General features: G+C 40.8%; 2 protein-coding genes across 5 annotated transcripts; one reads left to right on the top strand and one right to left on the bottom strand.

The window, feature by feature from the left end:
• Positions 1 to 296: 296 nt before the first annotated feature.
• trip6 (thyroid hormone receptor interactor 6) lies at positions 297 to 8,313 on the top strand. Of its 4 annotated transcripts, none has more exons than XM_084344218.1 (11): positions 297 to 367; positions 856 to 902; positions 3,273 to 3,507; positions 4,048 to 4,151; positions 4,414 to 4,527; positions 4,644 to 5,225; positions 5,476 to 5,569; positions 5,676 to 5,845; positions 5,957 to 6,135; positions 6,227 to 6,347; positions 6,461 to 8,313. In XM_084344218.1, exons 3-11 carry the CDS (start codon positions 3,282 to 3,284, stop codon positions 6,590 to 6,592), a joined length of 1,722 nt encoding a protein of 573 aa, XP_084200344.1. In that variant the 5' UTR covers positions 297 to 367; positions 856 to 902; positions 3,273 to 3,281; the 3' UTR covers positions 6,593 to 8,313. The 4 variants fall into 4 exon arrangements, with proteins under 4 accessions (XP_084200344.1, XP_084200341.1, XP_084200342.1 ...); XM_084344215.1 differs by having other exon boundaries at positions 5,473 to 5,569; XM_084344216.1 differs by lacking the exon at positions 297 to 367 and adding an exon at positions 380 to 477 and having other exon boundaries at positions 5,473 to 5,569.
• Positions 8,314 to 9,130: 817 nt separating this feature from the next.
• Positions 9,131 to 9,780, bottom strand: sst5 (somatostatin 5). Its single transcript, XM_084344402.1, has 2 exons — positions 9,579 to 9,780; positions 9,131 to 9,479 (listed from the first exon to the last, which is right to left on the bottom strand). The coding sequence occupies exons 1-2, from the start codon at positions 9,705 to 9,707 to the stop codon at positions 9,291 to 9,293; spliced, it is 318 nt and encodes a 105-aa protein (XP_084200528.1). The 5' UTR covers positions 9,708 to 9,780; the 3' UTR covers positions 9,131 to 9,290.
• Positions 9,781 to 16,600: the final 6,820 nt, after the last annotated feature.

Below are 16,600 nucleotides of genomic sequence, written 5' to 3'. Positions count from 1 at the left end.
AGATAATTATATCTTATTTCACTCCTTTATTTCGTTTTAGTTTAATAATTGGAATGGGAAATATTTTCAAACATTAAAGTTGGAAGTCTGGATTTCCTAAACATTTGACATTCTGCCCAAAAATATTTATAACATGTACTTACTTAATTATTATGAGGATGTGATTTTCCTATAAAAACTTAGCAGGCAATGTATTTTTTTATTTTCCAAACGTACAGTAGGCCTGTGTGTGTGTCACAGACCCCCCACCTCTCACCACACACACACACACACACACACACACACTCAGCAGCCACAGCTACGTCACACATCGGGAATGCAGTGAGGAGCTGCTGCTGCTGCTAAAGGCCTCAGGATCCGTCACAAAGTAGGTTAACGACGCCAAATCTGAAAGAAAGTTATTGAGGGACAACTTTCGCTGAGCTGTGAACATTAAAACGGAGGCGTAGGTCGTGTTTGTGCGGCTCTTTTCGGGCGGTAGGTGTCGGGTATTTCATTGTTTCCTCCTCGGTTGTGTTGGAAGTTAGCCTGGAGGCAAGGCACGAGCTTTGCTCGAGTTCAAAACAGGCTAGCAAACACGTAAACAAGCCTGTTATTAAAGTTAAGTATTGCTAATTATCCCTCATTACGGGTTGTTTTATCTCTTAAGTGGTATGTTTTACTTATATGTGACGCACAAAGGACAAATTTGGACGAGCAGCTGTGCAGTAAGTCTCCCTATTCATAGGAGAGAGACGTTAATGTTGCTGTGCGGAACTAATGTCAGCGTTAAAAACAAGGAAGTGTCGCTAATGTGTCTTTAATTCACCGTGTCTGTGTTTGTTTGACCAATTTTACGTTATTCTTGCTTTGTAGATGAGACTGAAGCGAAGAGGAGAGTCACTGTAAAGGTACTGTCAAAGGTAGGACATGCTAATATGTTGCTAATGTTCATTAGAGATGTCTTCTGCGGAAAGTATTTATATCCTTTTGTCCTTTCACCCTTGTTGACTTACCGGTTTATCGCGCTCTGTTTCTTTTATTTCGTTTATTTAAGATAGCACGGATGCTAAATTGAGCTGCATTGTGTCAAACATGTTAAGCTAGCCACATCCTCTTGCCTTCAAAATAAAAGCGTGAAACTACCATAATCGTTTCAGTAGAATAAGAGCAGTGCGTTAAACTGAGAAAATAGGACTGGGATAAATACGTTAGCCTTTTCTACAAGTTATTTCAGCCACATTGTGTTTATAATGTAACCAGTTTTCTGTGTGGCTAAAACGCGTAACGTCGAGATGTTTTATTCTGAACTGTGAAGACACCGGAAGTCGTCTTCGTGTGTTCCCGTGTGCTTCACTCTTGTAACTGTCACCAACTTTGACGTTCCCGGTGGCGCTGCTACGCCTCCTCCAGCCCAGCTAATCACTGCACACATGTCCGAGTTTGTGTTTGTAATCACGGAAAATGCAAACAAGTGGCTTTGAAACGAAGAGTGATGAAACCGGTGAGATTAATTTCCCGGCCCGGCCATCCGCGGATTTGAGTGTGTGCTCATCCGGATTCAGACAGGGGCTTAAATCAGGTCGATTGTGTGGAGGCGGTGGTCACACTTTCCTCCACGTGGTCACTGTAATATCAGTCAAATCCATGCTCATACTTCAGTGTAACTATAAGCAACGTGTATAGTCATGATAACAGAATAAAAGCCAAAAAGAAAACCCAAAGCCATGTTCAGGCATTGTATTTTATCTGTATGTCTACATCATCCTCTCATCCATCATTATAAGCCTCTTACCAACAAGGATTTATAACAGCCACACGACCCATATACAATCAGTCTGAGTGGGCTATTAATTTCTGCACTCTCACAATACAGATTTGCTTTGGCCCGACCCTGTGCTTAAATCCATTCAGGCATTGTGTTTCCAAAAAGGTTATAACATTACATGCTTAAGCTTGCGTCCTACGTGTGTAGAGTCTGAGAAATGGTGATTTAGTTATTATTTTAAGAGCGATATCTGTAAAATGGTTAAAATGATGAATCCAAAATGAAAACCAAGCACTAAATTGTAAACCTGAGCCCTTGGCTTTCCTTGTGATGTAATTTGTGACACCTAGTATGAATTTCTGTGCTGTGTTTCAGTGTTTAATTTTTTTATTTATGTTTTATGCGACTAATTTTTATTCAGATTGATCCATGGTCTATTTCTTTTCATTTTCAAGAGATAGACATGAAGAAAGAGACGTAACATAACTGTAGACAATCGTAGAGAAAGAGGAAATGGAGAAAAAAGGAGAATAAAATTGATAAAAATGTTTGAACCACCAGTTGCATACATGTTACAGTGAGATGTCCCGATGCATCATTTAATTTTTCTAATATTTTCTATAGATAACGTGATAATATTGTAATCCTGAATACGTTAGACCACAATAATCATGTAGTGAAAATGTGTTGTTGTGACAGCCCTACCCAGGAGGATACAATAAGGAGGAAATCAGTTGGCAGCACAAAGTGGGTGTTCCTTGATCTATTACCTTAAAGGTTTGACATCAGTGTCATATCATTGTTTTTTAATATATTTTTCCTTAAAGATCTGTATCTAAATGAAGGTCCTCAGGTGCAAGTCAGCACTTTGTCGGCTCAGCTGTGTGCTGCAGCAGTGTTGTTATTTATCCCGCTGAGAATACATAATATATTGTTATGAGCCAGGTGTTCACGTGTCTACGGACACATATCATTACACAACATTTCCTGCCCTGTTTTTGTCCCCGCTTCATTTGGAAATCAATGATACCAGTGTGTAAACACCCAAAGACAATAACCATTGTGGCAGATAACCACAGATTTGCACCTGTTTGTGTATCTGTGTACGAGTTTGTGTGCTGGACAGATTTCTGCACGAGTGTTAGTGCACAAACACACACGTTTCAGGGCAATGTGCGAGACTGCTGGAAATCCCCGAGCCTCTCAGAATGGCTGCTCTCTTCCTGCTCCTCAACTAGAAGCCTATTGTCCGATGTGTGTGTCCCCGTTGCCATAGGAAACAAAGTCTGAAGCATCTACTAGTTTCCATTGGTTACCTATTACATAAAATACAAACAACACACACGGCTGTGCTCATGCAAATTGTGGCTAAAAGCAACATTTCATAATATAATAATCAGCATGCTGACGGATCTGATATCAGAGAGAACAAAGTCGATATTGTGCGGCGCAGATTTGCATTCAGGATGGAAAAAGTTAAAACATGCTGAAATCATGTATTTTCCTTTTCTCTTTTTGATCTCAGAAGCCTGCCATGTCCGGTCCCACCTGGCTTCCACCGAGAACTCTGGACAGCCCTGAGCGTGCCGTCCCCCAGATGTCCCATTCTGCCGGGTCAGCGATCTATCGAGCCCCAAACAAGAAGGGGATGTCCGACTTCCGGCCAAAATATGGCCCCTATGACCAGAACGGAGGAGGAGGAGGGGGAGGAGGAGGGGGGGGAGGGATGGCCAACAGATACATGGCTACTGGACCCACAGGTAAGAAGACCGTGGCTGTCATTTAAAATTAAACTGCACCTTTTAGATGTATTTAAACTAATCACATCCTAATAAATACACTGATTCATCACTTCATATACTTTATTGTGGTTCAGTGTTAAAATACATATTTCAGTTTTATATAATTATACATGCACATTCACCCAAAACAAACAAAAAGACACATTTGTTATTAAAGCAATAATAATGGTCACAAAAATGAAATAAAATGTGCCCCACTTGAAGTTCCCTATTACTGCCTGCCTATTCATGAGCACTGAATATATGACAAAAACAGTCCTGATAAACAATAAAATCCTTAACTTTTAAGTGCATACTGCTTGTTTGTATCTACACCACAACAGCCAGACATTCACACCAACTGAGCACATTTGAAGTTTGACTTCATCTACTTTACACAAAGAGCTATCCTTTGAAATGGCTTTTATGGTTTGTTTTATGTAAGAATTTCAGTCCATGTCAAAGAGATACAACACTGTCTTGGAGATTTGTTTTTGATATCTGTTCTCGACCCTAAAGGTGGCCCTGTTCATCATTCGTCTAGCGATCACTATTACTCCCCTCCTCGTGGTCCCAAAGAAGACCGCAACTGGAGCCCTCACATGGACAGCTACGAGCTGATGGTGGGTGCATCTTCTGCGACACAGCACCGGAAAAATCTCCTTTTCGAAAATAAGACAAAAAACAAAGAATACAAGGTGTTTCAAAAGAAAATCCTTTCACTGAAACGTCCCTTTCTAGTGTTTTATATTGGATGTAATGAGAGATTTTGACTAGAAATGTGAGAATTTACAATGAGTAAATGTGATAAAAGTGTCAAAGAGTTTAAATCTTGTGATGTTTTGATTAAATTCAATATTGTCTCTCATGCTGTTCTGTTGATAGCACCGTGGTCCTGAAAAGCCGGTGAGCTATCACTCCAAAATTGATGCCGAAATTGACTCCCTCACCAGTATGCTCGCTGATCTGGACAGCCACCCACAGGACGCCAGCACACAAGTAAGACAATACTCTTTAATTAATTACTTGCGTATTAATTAATTACGTATGCACAAAGTTGACTTCAACATTTGCCAATCAGTCATTAATTTTCTGAACTTTCTAACTCCCCTCAGCTGTACGACAATGTGCCTTACAACAAATACCTCTCAGGGGATCATTACAAGCCTGCACACCAGAGCCCAGCCTCTCCTCAGGGTCGGCCATCCATGGGCTACCCCCCTCATCCCCAGAGCCAATACCACCCTGTGCCCCCTTACCCCAGTGAGCACCAATCACCTCAGTACTCCACCTCCCACCAGCAGGACTACTACCCCTCGTCCACCCCTAAGCCCTACCCTCAGCCAGTCCCGGCCTCTTACACCACGGCCTCGACTCCCACCGGACCCAGGTTCAGTGTCCAGGTCAAGACGGCACAGCCTGTCACCTACTCTCAGACTGGGAGGCAGGCCGAACAGGCGTACACCCCGCCCCCTCCCCGCCAGCACATGTCACGCCCCCCTCCCCAGCCTCAGACAAATCCACAGGGCTGGTACCCTCCACATCATGCTCAGGAGATGCACTCTGAGATGGGGTACAAGGGGAGCGGCTCAGGATCTGGAGGAAGAGTTAACCAGGTTCAACTGTCCAAGAGGGGGATGGAGAATAACCAAACAGGGTCCGGGGCTGTGCAGAGTCCTGCTTATCAGTCCAGCAAGGTGGGGACACATATCTACATCTGTACATTTATTTTATTAAAAAATAAATGTGAGTTGGATCATATACACAAAATGACTGTCATGAGGGCTGGGTGTCATTAGAACATTTCTGTATGATACCAGTCATAAAAAGGTTTGTTATCCAGCCCCTAAATATCATAAATATGAAACTAACTGGTTATGAAAGAGATGCATTCTGGTCTTTTTCCATTTTCATGTGTGATTCATGCGTCGTCTTTTCCCACAGCAGGGGATAGCAACGTCCAGGCCTGAGGAAGAGTTGGAGCGACTCACCAAGAAGTTGGTGTATGACATGAACCACCCCCCTTCAGAGGACTATTTTGGTACGGTCGCTTCTCATTACATTAATGACTTATGATGGCACTAAAAAACCTGCAGTCTGGCATTTAAAGGTAAACAAACTCAAATATGTAACATTTTCACTTCCAGGTCGCTGTGCCCGGTGTGGCGACAACGTGGTCGGTGATGGCAGCGGCTGCATCGCCATGGAGCAGGTGTTCCACGTGGAGTGTTTCACGTGCATCACCTGCCACGCCCGCCTCCGAGGGCAACCCTTCTACGCCCTCGACAAGAAGAGTTACTGTGAGAGCTGTTACATTGTAAGTAAAGCAGTACGCTAAACTTCTAAGTTGAGTTCCTGTTGAAGTTTGGTCTGGTGTTTATTCCCCACTGTGTATATATCTATAACTTCCTATCTTTTTTTTTGTCAGAGTACATTAGAGCGCTGTTCAAAGTGCTCCAAGCCCATCCTGGACCGTATCTTGCGGGCCATGGGGAAGGCCTACCATCCTCGCTGTTTCACATGTGTGGTATGTAACTGCTGCTTGGACGGGGTGCCCTTCACCGTGGACGCAACCTCTCAGATACACTGCATAGATGACTTTCACAGGTATGAATAACATGTTCAACATTATTACATGGTGTTATTCCTAATTTTCTGTCCACTAACTGTAACCTCTGATGCTTGTTCTCCCTGACAGGAAGTATGCACCTCGCTGTTCAGTTTGTGGTGAGCCCATCATGCCCGATCAGGGCCAGGAGGAGACAGTCAGGATAGTAGCTCTGGACCGCAGCTTCCACGTTAACTGTTACGTCTGCGAGGTGAGTCAGCTTTTCTGCTTTTGAACTAGACAAGATTATATAACACACTAAATGCTAGAAACAACAGAACCTATGATGTGAACTGAACTGACTGAATCATCTCTGTCCGTCAGGAATGTGGTCTCCTGCTGTCCTCTGAAGGCGAGGGTCGAGGCTGTTACCCGCTGGACGGCCACATCTTGTGCAAGAGCTGCAGCGCTCGCCGCATCCAGGACCTCTCGGCCAAAATCTCCACCGACTGCTGACAGACCTGTTGTGACTGTGCCACTTTTTTAGCCCCTCCCGCTCTCGCAAATCCACGAACAGTTACACATTAATGATAGCACAGAGAAGAAGCTTTCAGCTTTGTTCAGAGTTACTTTTTCCTATTTTTTTTCTCCCCTTGCTTGCTCTGAGTTCACATAAACTTTGCTATAGGTCCCTCTGGTGGTATCAGGCAGCAATTGCATTTTCTGTTACTTTGATGAAGCAACCACCTCCTTTCATTCAGAAGTCCTACTACATTTTCTTTCTTTTTTTGGTACACATGTTTAGTTCAGTGATCAACAGTGGCCTGACCTGCAGGCAGCTTGGGCTCCACTTACCATTTATTCACACCGGTACTGCTCAACTATTAGCTTGCACATTATTAGCACTGTCAAAGACAATGAAAGTATGGAAGGATATCATAGATTTAGACCTGAAAACGAGGGCGTTTTTTGCAGAGAAGTGGCATAAATGATAAGTAGGATGACGGCTTGTTTAAATCTGTCTAAATGCTGGGACCTGTACATTTGTGAAACACTAAACGTCGAAGTGCGGAACTGCCTCAAATCAAGCATATTAAAAGCACATAATGAAACAACTGTGACTGTACATAACGGGCTGGTTTGGTTCGACAATGAAACTGTTGCCAACTGTTTTGGAAAGCATGTAGCCTTTAGTGCAGTGAATCTTTGCAGAGAAGTAGCCTCATAGCAAGAGAAATGTAGACGACAGGAATGTGTAGTTAACTTTACAACCCAGACGTTTTCTTTCCTTTAGCTTTTTATTAAACGCTAGTACAATATTTGCTAGAACAAATCTCTCGTCTATACGTCGCTCAAACATTCATGTTCGTTAAGCTCATAACAGGATTTTTGCCATTATATAATCATCCAAAATAACATTTTTGAATGTCTACAAAACACGATCTTGCTTTCCTTTTTGTTTAACGTGTTGTTGGTTGATACTTGACTGTTACATTGAAGGTGATGGTGCAATGAAGTCAAATGCTTTCTTCTGTCAAAGGAAAACAGGGTGTCGGTTACTAATGCAGCTTGAAAACATCCTATTGTGTGAAGCTTGAGCCCCACGTGAAGTGTTTGTACACGCGCCATTTGGGGAATAAGGAAACTAAAATGATACTCAATTTAGAAGTAAATCAATTTACTTAACAAATTCTTTTACACACTGTTTATTCTTTAGATTAATTAAACAAAAGTGGAACTGAATGTGATTTTCACAAAAAAACAAAACAGCCTGATTTGGCAGTACAACTCTTCACTTGATTTTTGCACTCTCGTGGGCCAAGTTGTCATCATCTGAGACTTTGGAGCTACAGTATTTGTTATGATTGTGTTTAACCTCTTGTCTTTCCGTCCTGCTTTTTTTTTTTTTTGTAAATGTGTAACTTAAAGGGCTAGAAATTTGAAAGCCTTACCTCAAGGATGTCACTCAGTTTCATAATAATCCTTTTTTCGAAACTGGGTTTGTCTGTGAATTCTGCTTTTTTTGTTTTTGTTGTGACAGAACTTGATCATGCTAAAACGGTTCATCTCTTGTTAATTTATCTCATGATGTGTGTATATATATACTGTGTTAGCATTAATCTGCTTTTAATCATCACCATTACCATTTCATTCATGCTCAGATGTGTCATTTTTTAAAATCATGACTCATGCCATCTCTCGTGTCATACTTTTTGGATCAAATCATTTTGTTTCAGTTACTCACTCATCCATTTGTCCTCCTAACTGTGTTCAGTTTGAAGTGCTGTGAAATGAAGCTTGTAGATCAAAGCCTGTGGTACTGAGAAGGAGGCCATTTTGTCACAAACAAACAAGTTGTTCAAGTAGAAATGGCAGTTTGTTACGTTAATGGAGCATGTGAATACATGAGTGCATTTTCTCCAAATACAGGTTGTAGTAACATAATTATTAAAATGTCAAGTCCAAACTGTTTTTGTCAATTTTTACACAAACATTGCATGTTGAGAACTTAAAGGGGTACTCCACATATTTTACACATCAAGTTCAGATTACATATAACTAAAATGAACATTAGACTGACCGTATCCATGACAACGGCTGTCTCACTTGGCTGTCTCACTCTCGCTGGCTAGCTAACTTGCTGTAATGGTCAAGAAAAGACACTTTTAAAGCTAACAGGCTAACATCGATGGTAGCTTCTCCAACAGGCTAAGAATCAATGAGAGCTTTAACATAACACACTGATAACATCATAGTGATGTCATCAGGACTATTTCAGCTTGGGTTTTAAGGCTACTCATATATAGCAAAAAGTCTGTGTTACAACTTCAGGTGTGAGGTCTAGAAGATGTTGGTGTTCATTGGGCAGGAAGAGTCAACTGTGTTGCATTATGGGAAATGTAGGATTTAATGATGCTTCAATGTTGATGATTCTTGGTTAAATCTTTCTCCTATAAGTGGAAAACCAATTTAAGACACACGAAAAGAGAGAAATCAGGATATCACCCACCAAACATTTATTTACAAAATGTGTACATCCCTGCCAATCTCAAAACATACATCCTTATCACTGTTTACAATTTCCAAAACAACTGCATATTTGTCACCTTCAGTAAATGATCCAGTTAAAACAAACTGAGCAATAGTGGATGACTTTATTCAAAAGTACAGGTAAAAACAAAAATAATCCATCTTGAACAGCTCTTGTCTTGTGTTAGCACGAGGTGAACGTTTTCCAGAAGAAGTTGCGGCAGCCTGCCTTGCGCTCTCTTTGGGGGACTGGAAGATGTCGCCGCATCACCTCCTCCCTGACTCCCATCTCCTCGTCCTGCAGCTCGGGGAGCATCTCGTCTCCTCTCATAAGTTCAGACACAAATTTCAGCAGGAGCAAGTGAGCAAGATCCTAAAGGAGGACAGTAAAGGAGACACCACTTGAAAATGTAATGTTCCCTCATTTCAGCCATTTAAAATCTGTGCCATAGAAGATATATCAGTAACTCACCTTGTCATTAGCCAGGTCTGCTCTCAGTGTTTCTGTCAGCATGTCTCTGCGTGGAGCACTGCTGACCTGCACCAGCAGCACAGAGGAAAACAAAGCCACAAGAAGTACCTGCACCTGAGGGCGAAGCATCTCCACCTCAAACAGCAAACACAAGAATCCAACTCTTATTCTCACTGATTGTCTTTTTAAAATCTGATGATGCGCTCCGACCACTAACCACCAACTAATCACACAGTCACTTATCACTGTTTGCATAGGACGTGGCGAGCTGATAAATAGGCTTCTTCATCTTCAAATCCTCCTCATCCTCAAGCCAAAGAAAGGATATGATTGGTGGAGGGGTGAGAAAAAGAGGAGGTGTGTGGTGGAGGTTGTGATCACTGGACAGGATAAGGTCATCATCAGCCATGGCCACATGAACAAAACTGCTTCTGTAACCAGCAAAACCTCCAAGATCTGACTTTTTGCGATGATTAGCGTTCAACTTTTTTAAATGTGTAATATTAGACGCAAAGCAATAAAGTGTAATGAATTAATGGCAACATACGACTTCACGTGTCAGTCGTGATTAGCTGCACCAGCCTCGCAGGTGTCCTGAACTCAACATGGGGCTTTCATGTTGTGCAGCGTTGCTAATGACACAATGTGACTCAAATGTTAATGAGGCGGCTGACCAGTCCGACACTCCACCACCGTCAGCTTGAGTCAGAGGAAACTTAACATGAAGAACATTTAAATGTCAGACTGCAAACAAATTACTTGATGCAAGTGTTTGTAGTCCAAGCATACACGAGGACATTAACTTGTAGTTTCCGTTTGCATTATCACTTTCAATCTTGTCTGAAAAGGGAATTTTGCCATTTGAGCAACTCAAAACATGATGTCAAAAGAGGAGGAAGGTCACAGGTTCGAGCTACCCAGTTAACTTTATTCAGTGGTTGTCAACCTGAGGGTTGGGATCACACAGGAGGTCACAATATCAATCTGAGGGGTCACGAGACAGTTAAAGGGGAGCTTCACTGATTTTACACGAGAGCCAGTTTGTAGGTCTTGGGTGTCCATCCTGATACTCGGACTTGTACCGGAACACAGTCAACTCGGGTATGATGCAATTCCCAGCTCCGACTTTGCATTGTGGGTAATGTCGGCACTAGGGATCCAGAAACAAATCACTGTGTCTCCCGTTATTTAAGGGTTTGTCACCCAAAATCTGGGAAATTAGCTAGAAAATCATGTCAAGTTGGATGTAATTCTGTTGAAATAATAGAACAAGAACTTGACATGCATGCATGTTTTTCACCTTTACATGAGCTAGCATTGAAAAAATAGGGAAATAAAATGCATCAAAAATGCACTTTCTGTTTTTCCGTCTCATTCCATTTTGTTGTTGTTCATTTATAATTCCCACAATGATCCAGTTCATTAAACTTGAATTCAGCCTCACATCTTCCCCTAAGAGCATCCTCAGGTTGAGAACCTCTGACCTTTTTCCCACCACAGGACTGTGAGTCTGATTAGTCAGTCTTTAATCATGACACGACTTGACTTTTAGTAACATTTTCCGAGTGGCGAGGATGTCGTGACTGCAGGCGTCCAGCTATGCTGAACAGAGCAGAGGGGTCCAACAGTGAGATGATTCCACAAATAGTGTCAGTGTGTCGGCAGTTTGTCAGGGCTAATGAAACATCTTCACGTTAACAAGCAGCAATTCCTCCTGCTGATTTGCACATAACTCTATAGGATTATACATGCTACTGTTATTTAATTCCACTAATTAAAGCTGGTGACTCAAAGATTTCTATTTCCATCTGAACGGACAAATCAAGCCGTGCATTTCTCAAATCATGTTCACTGACAATCTTCTAACATTAGGGTGCTGTAATGTAGAGTTATATTAACAATGTGACTATCTTCAGTACTGCTCAGTGACTCTTTTCTTATTTAAAACACACATACTGGAAGAAAACGGTCGCCAACTGTTAAAAAGGGGCTTGTCAACCTAAAAATACCCGACATTTAGAGAGGATACACTTCATTTTAAAAGACAAGTTTTCTCTGTTAGACAGAACTCCATGTGCATGTAACATGTTTGCCATACAGTTTTGGTTTCCTGCAAATACAAGTAAAAAAGTCGAGAGAGGTTCTTGTTAAGACTGGAAAAGTAGTCTCACACCGAGTCTCACACAACATCACTTTGGTCTCGAGGGAAACTGAATACACATCAGTACACACATCTGTATCACAATAAATAAAAGTAATCTTCTTGACATTTGTTTGTTTTCTCTCTTTCTTTGCATGTTTAGTATTCAGATGGTTTTAACACTTAAATATTGTGACACTTGGATTAAGTGACTGCATTTTCGGATTTTAAAGTAACCCTCCCAACCCTGGTGGTACATGATTACATTACATGGTTCAAAAGCAAACTTACTCAGAGAACCACAAATAAGCCAAACAAGGAGAGACCTGGCAGCAGAGACGCCGTGCCAACCCAGCGGAGACAAGGGAGAAGGTGATGGAGATGCGCACAGGTGAGGATAGGCACAGGTGGAGCTTACAGGGCTCATAGTCTCCTCCCTTTTATGCCTTGCTACCCTCACCAAGACTGGCCACGAGATGGCAGTCCATGGTCATTTACTGGCTCAACAGACATAACACAAAGAGAGGCTGAGGTGACCGCCTAAAACAATTTACTGTTATTCACATGGTTTTTGTCACAAATGGATCCTCAAAGTGTAAATCATCCATCATGAAACTGGTAGACAGACAACATGTTTTAAGGTTACTACAATAGCTTACAGCCACGTCAGCTGGTCAAACATCAGTTGATACAACAGTAAAAGAAAAAACAAACACTGGATTTTAACATCTTATCCCAATGAATTACAATGCTGTGCTATAGAATAAAGTACCCAAAGGTAGGCTATATAAAACACGTGCGTGACTTGTGTAGATGCAGTGCAGCGCTGTGTGTCATTTAAATGTTTCCCAATAAGGAACAGATATGTTGGAATTGATAGTAGGGCAGGTGTAATTATTAGAAATGAATAATTATTGATAGTAATTATTACAATTAAATTAATAAAAATTAATAATCAAAACATTCAAATCGGTCACCACCCTGGAGTCAGGGAATAATAACCAGACCAAGAACAGTCTCAAAAGAAGGGTTCACTTTAAAGGAACAGTGAAGGAAATTAATCCGAGCACTGACCATCACAACCGGTAATTACCACAAAACATAAGCACAAGATAACCACAGAAACCTGCTATGTACAATACAATAGACTTTATTATTGTTAGCAAATTGATTCAATAAATAATACTTCAATCAACAAAAATCCATCATTCAACTACAGCAGCTAAACTATGAAACTAAAACACTAAGACAAACTCATGCAATAAATAACAAACAAGCATGCGGGGTGTGTGTGTGTATGTCAGAGAGACAAGGATAGAGAGCCAAGATGGCAGTCGCGATCTCTTGGAAGATGACGTCACAGAGTGTTCAAGCCTGCACGAGGCGATCCACAAACTCACAAACAAGGAAACTGAAAAGGATACAATACACGCTAACTTCATGTATCTGCCCAGACACTAATTAAGGCTCACTTGTAGTGCGTGTCTTCTTTAATCCAGCTCGCTTCCTCTGCGTGGATTAAAGGCGTTGTGGACAGCTTTGTACAACAGATGAATCTGAAATGTGACGACGAGTCAAAATGTGTCTTTGTGTGCCCCAGATGATAATAACTCACGGTGAGGACAGAGCAGGATAACATCAGCCTTCTTTAAGACTCAGTGGACCTGATTTACTCCAGTCGTTGTACTAGTTGGACTGTTAATGTGATGTTGAAAACACTGATCTGTCCACCTGTGTGACTTGTTTTGGTGTCTGAAGTCCTCAACATTAATCCTGGTGGAGATCTTCGGTTGCTGCCTGTTGAGGATGTGGTGCTGACTCACTGCTGACATCACTTCCTGTCAACATTAGATCCAAGCGCTCCATACTTCGAGTTTTTGGTCTATCAGCAGTACCATAACGTAGAGTTTCTCTAAATAAAACATAAGTTTCTGTTCTAACTCTAACACAACCTATCTTTAAATCACTGGTTGATCCGACTTCATAATCAGACAGCAGCTTCTCGTCTTCTAGCTGCCTGCCTTTGAAGTTCAGTCGCTGTTGATCTTCTACAACAAGCACACACAAGGAAGTCAAAAACAGGCACTGAGAACATTTCTCAAAATAAATCCAAAATATATCATTTATAATTCTTAAAAATGTCTTTCTATTTCAATCGTGACCATGTCGTAACCCAAAGTGACTTTACCTGGTGTTCCATTTTTTTCTCTCATCTTTGTCTTCAGCTGCAGCACGGTGGTGCTTTTAAACTCTTCCTCAGTAAAGATGAAGGTCAAAGTCTCCCCACCAAACAATGTCACATAAACTGTCACAGTCATTTCTGTGGTGTCTGTAGCCTCTGCTGCTCTCTTCACTCGGTGCAGATGATAAGACAGGGTGCGGCTGTGTTCAACTGACCAGTAAACAAAGCTGAAAATACTTTTACTTTCAATCTTACATTTTAAGAAATATACACCAACCTTTTTACTTTAAAATCTGTTTTAGCTTTTACCTCATAATTTGTAGCCCATACTTTTCCATTTAATTTGTAATCCATTATTATTATTATTATTATTATTATTATTATTATTATAATTAATAATAATAATAATAATAATAATAATAATAAATACAAATTACAAGTACAATTTTCTATATGTCATTACATGGCTTAGGGTAACAGGTAGTAACATAAAAACTTCTAAGTCCTCATGTCAAATTTCCTGTATACTGTATATACAATAATGCATTTATTAACGTCAAATCTTCTTAAAAGGAATGTGGAGCTCTAATTTATGAGTCTGAAGTTAATGGGTGAGTGATGAGTGCTGCATTCAAGTTTGATCTGAATAATACAATAAAAGCACAGAAGTATCATCAGCTGAAAGCACTTGAAGTAGCAAAAGTAAACATGTTGAATTAGTGTTGAACTGCAGCCAAAAGTCCATTGGATTACTGCAGCATATCGCTCATATGGTTTGTACAGGATGTTCTGAATAATGAACTATTGTATTGAATACATCATCTGTGCATTAATGGGAGTTAAACAACAGCCCAATAGTAACATTTATTCACATAAAGATATCAAATATACATATAGTCATGTGAAAAACGTTCAATCCTGCCAGTGAAGTGTGAACATGTTTGTATCTGTATGAACTCTCACATAATAAAACTTGACACAGAATCAGTCTTGCAGAGGATCAGGAGGAGCTGTAGCACCCTCTGTAGGTCAATCCCAAAATAACACTGAGCAATGACGACACTGATGACGAGTAAGACTGGAGAAGTGGTTTATATCAATGTAAGAAAAAATACCACAATTTACAATATTTAAATAGCACCAAACAACTACTTTTTTAGGATCTCATGGAGTAACATCTCAAATCAATTAGATCTTTTTGAGTCTGATGAGTCCATTAGTTCTGAGTAAAAGAGTCAAGAAGTGGACAGCTTTGTACAACAGATGAATCTGAAACGTGACGACGAGTCAAAATGTGTCTTTGTGTCCCCAGATGATAATAACTCATGGTGAGGACAGAGCAGGATAACATCAGCCTTCTTTAAGACTCAGTGGACCTGATTTACTCCAGTCATTGTCCCAGTTAGACTGTTAATGTGATGTTGAAAACACTGATCTGTCCACCTGTGTGACTTGTTTTGGTGTCTGAAGTCCTCAGCATTGATCCTGGTGGAGATCTTCGACTGCTGCTGGTTAAGGATGTGGTGCTGCCTTACTGCTGACATCACTTCCTGTTAACATTATAGCCACACAGTCCATGCTCTGGTTTCTGCCGTCCCTGTCACCATTCCACTACTTACACGACCACATTCATATACAGCTCCGTTCAATTCAATGGTTGATCCATCTTTGATTCCACAGTCAGTCAGCAGCTCGTCGTCCCACAGCTGCCAGAAACCAATCGACAGCGTAGACACTACAACATGCAGACACAGGAACACAAACACACACAAAGGAAATCAAAACCAGACAGTCACAAATAACTCACAAAGACATCATTCATGATTTTTAACAGGGCATTTTTATTTGCCCCCCTAAACCATTGGCAAATCTCACCTACTAACACATAATTTGAGCTTAATAGACAACTTAACTTAATGCTGACTGTGATTTATACAGTTGTGATTCCATCTTGGATCCCGAAGACAGACTGTATCTTCTTCTTCAGCTGCAGCACTGTGATCCTCTTTAACTGCTCCTCAGTGACACACAGGACGATGGTCCTCTCCGTCCTCCATTCATGAACTTTGACCTTCATGACCCTCTCTGCAGACTCGACCTCTGCAGCCACTTCTGTGTGTGACACTTCTGTGGATTGTTCTCCTGAATGCAATAAAAATGACCCCATTTTAAATCTGCATAGATCTGTGAGCTTGTGCTGGGCTCTTCCCCTCCTGCAAGTTACACAAGTCAGTGAGTGAGTTCAAGTAACAAGTAAATCGAGCTGAATAAATACTTTCACGTTCAACTTTGAGTCTTAAAGAGATACACACCAGCCTTCATTTAAAAGAAAACACAGCTTTTTAAAACACAAATCACTGTGCTGAACTGTGATTTTACAGTAAAAAGTCCATCAGATTAATTTGATATAGCAGTATGTTGCTGCAGCATTAAAGGGGCACTATGTAGTTTTGGAGAAGAAATTCAAACTCTGAATTTTAATATTTACAATATTAATGAGGTAATAATAATACAAACTCAGAAATATTTATTTTTTCCATAACTGAATAAACAAGCTGTTCTCAGAGGAAGAGAAGGTCCCAGAACACTGTTTGAAGCTAGAAAGGTGGCAGGGTCCGCCACATATAAACAAAGCACATTGCCACTGAAGTCAAATATAAAGGAAATAAAAACACAATTGACAACTTACTGCTGGAAAAA

This window comes from Pagrus pagrus, assembly GCF_965226575.1.
Source record: "Pagrus pagrus genome assembly, chromosome: 22".
In the NCBI taxonomy this organism is placed as follows: domain Eukaryota; kingdom Metazoa; phylum Chordata; class Actinopteri; order Spariformes; family Sparidae; genus Pagrus; species Pagrus pagrus.
This window is presented reverse-complemented; position numbering and strand designations above follow the sequence as displayed.

Bases quoted from the DNA above. Each gene is read 5' to 3' on its own strand.
- trip6 (XM_084344215.1), top strand. From the start codon at position 3,282: ATGTCCGGTCCCACCTGGCTTCCACCGAGAACTCTGGACAGCCCTGAG. The intron at 3,508-4,047 runs GTAAGAAGACCG...TCGACCCTAAAG, and splicing joins CATGGCTACTGGACCCACAG to GTGGCCCTGTTCATCATTCG. The intron at 5,846-5,956 runs GTAAGTAAAGCA...TTTTTTTGTCAG, and splicing joins ACTGTGAGAGCTGTTACATT to AGTACATTAGAGCGCTGTTC.
- sst5 (XM_084344402.1), bottom strand. From the start codon at position 9,707: ATGCTTCGCCCTCAGGTGCAGGTACTTCTTGTGGCTTTGTTTTCCTCT. The intron at 9,480-9,578 runs GTGAGTTACTGA...GTCCTCCTTTAG, and splicing joins CAGACCTGGCTAATGACAAG to GATCTTGCTCACTTGCTCCT.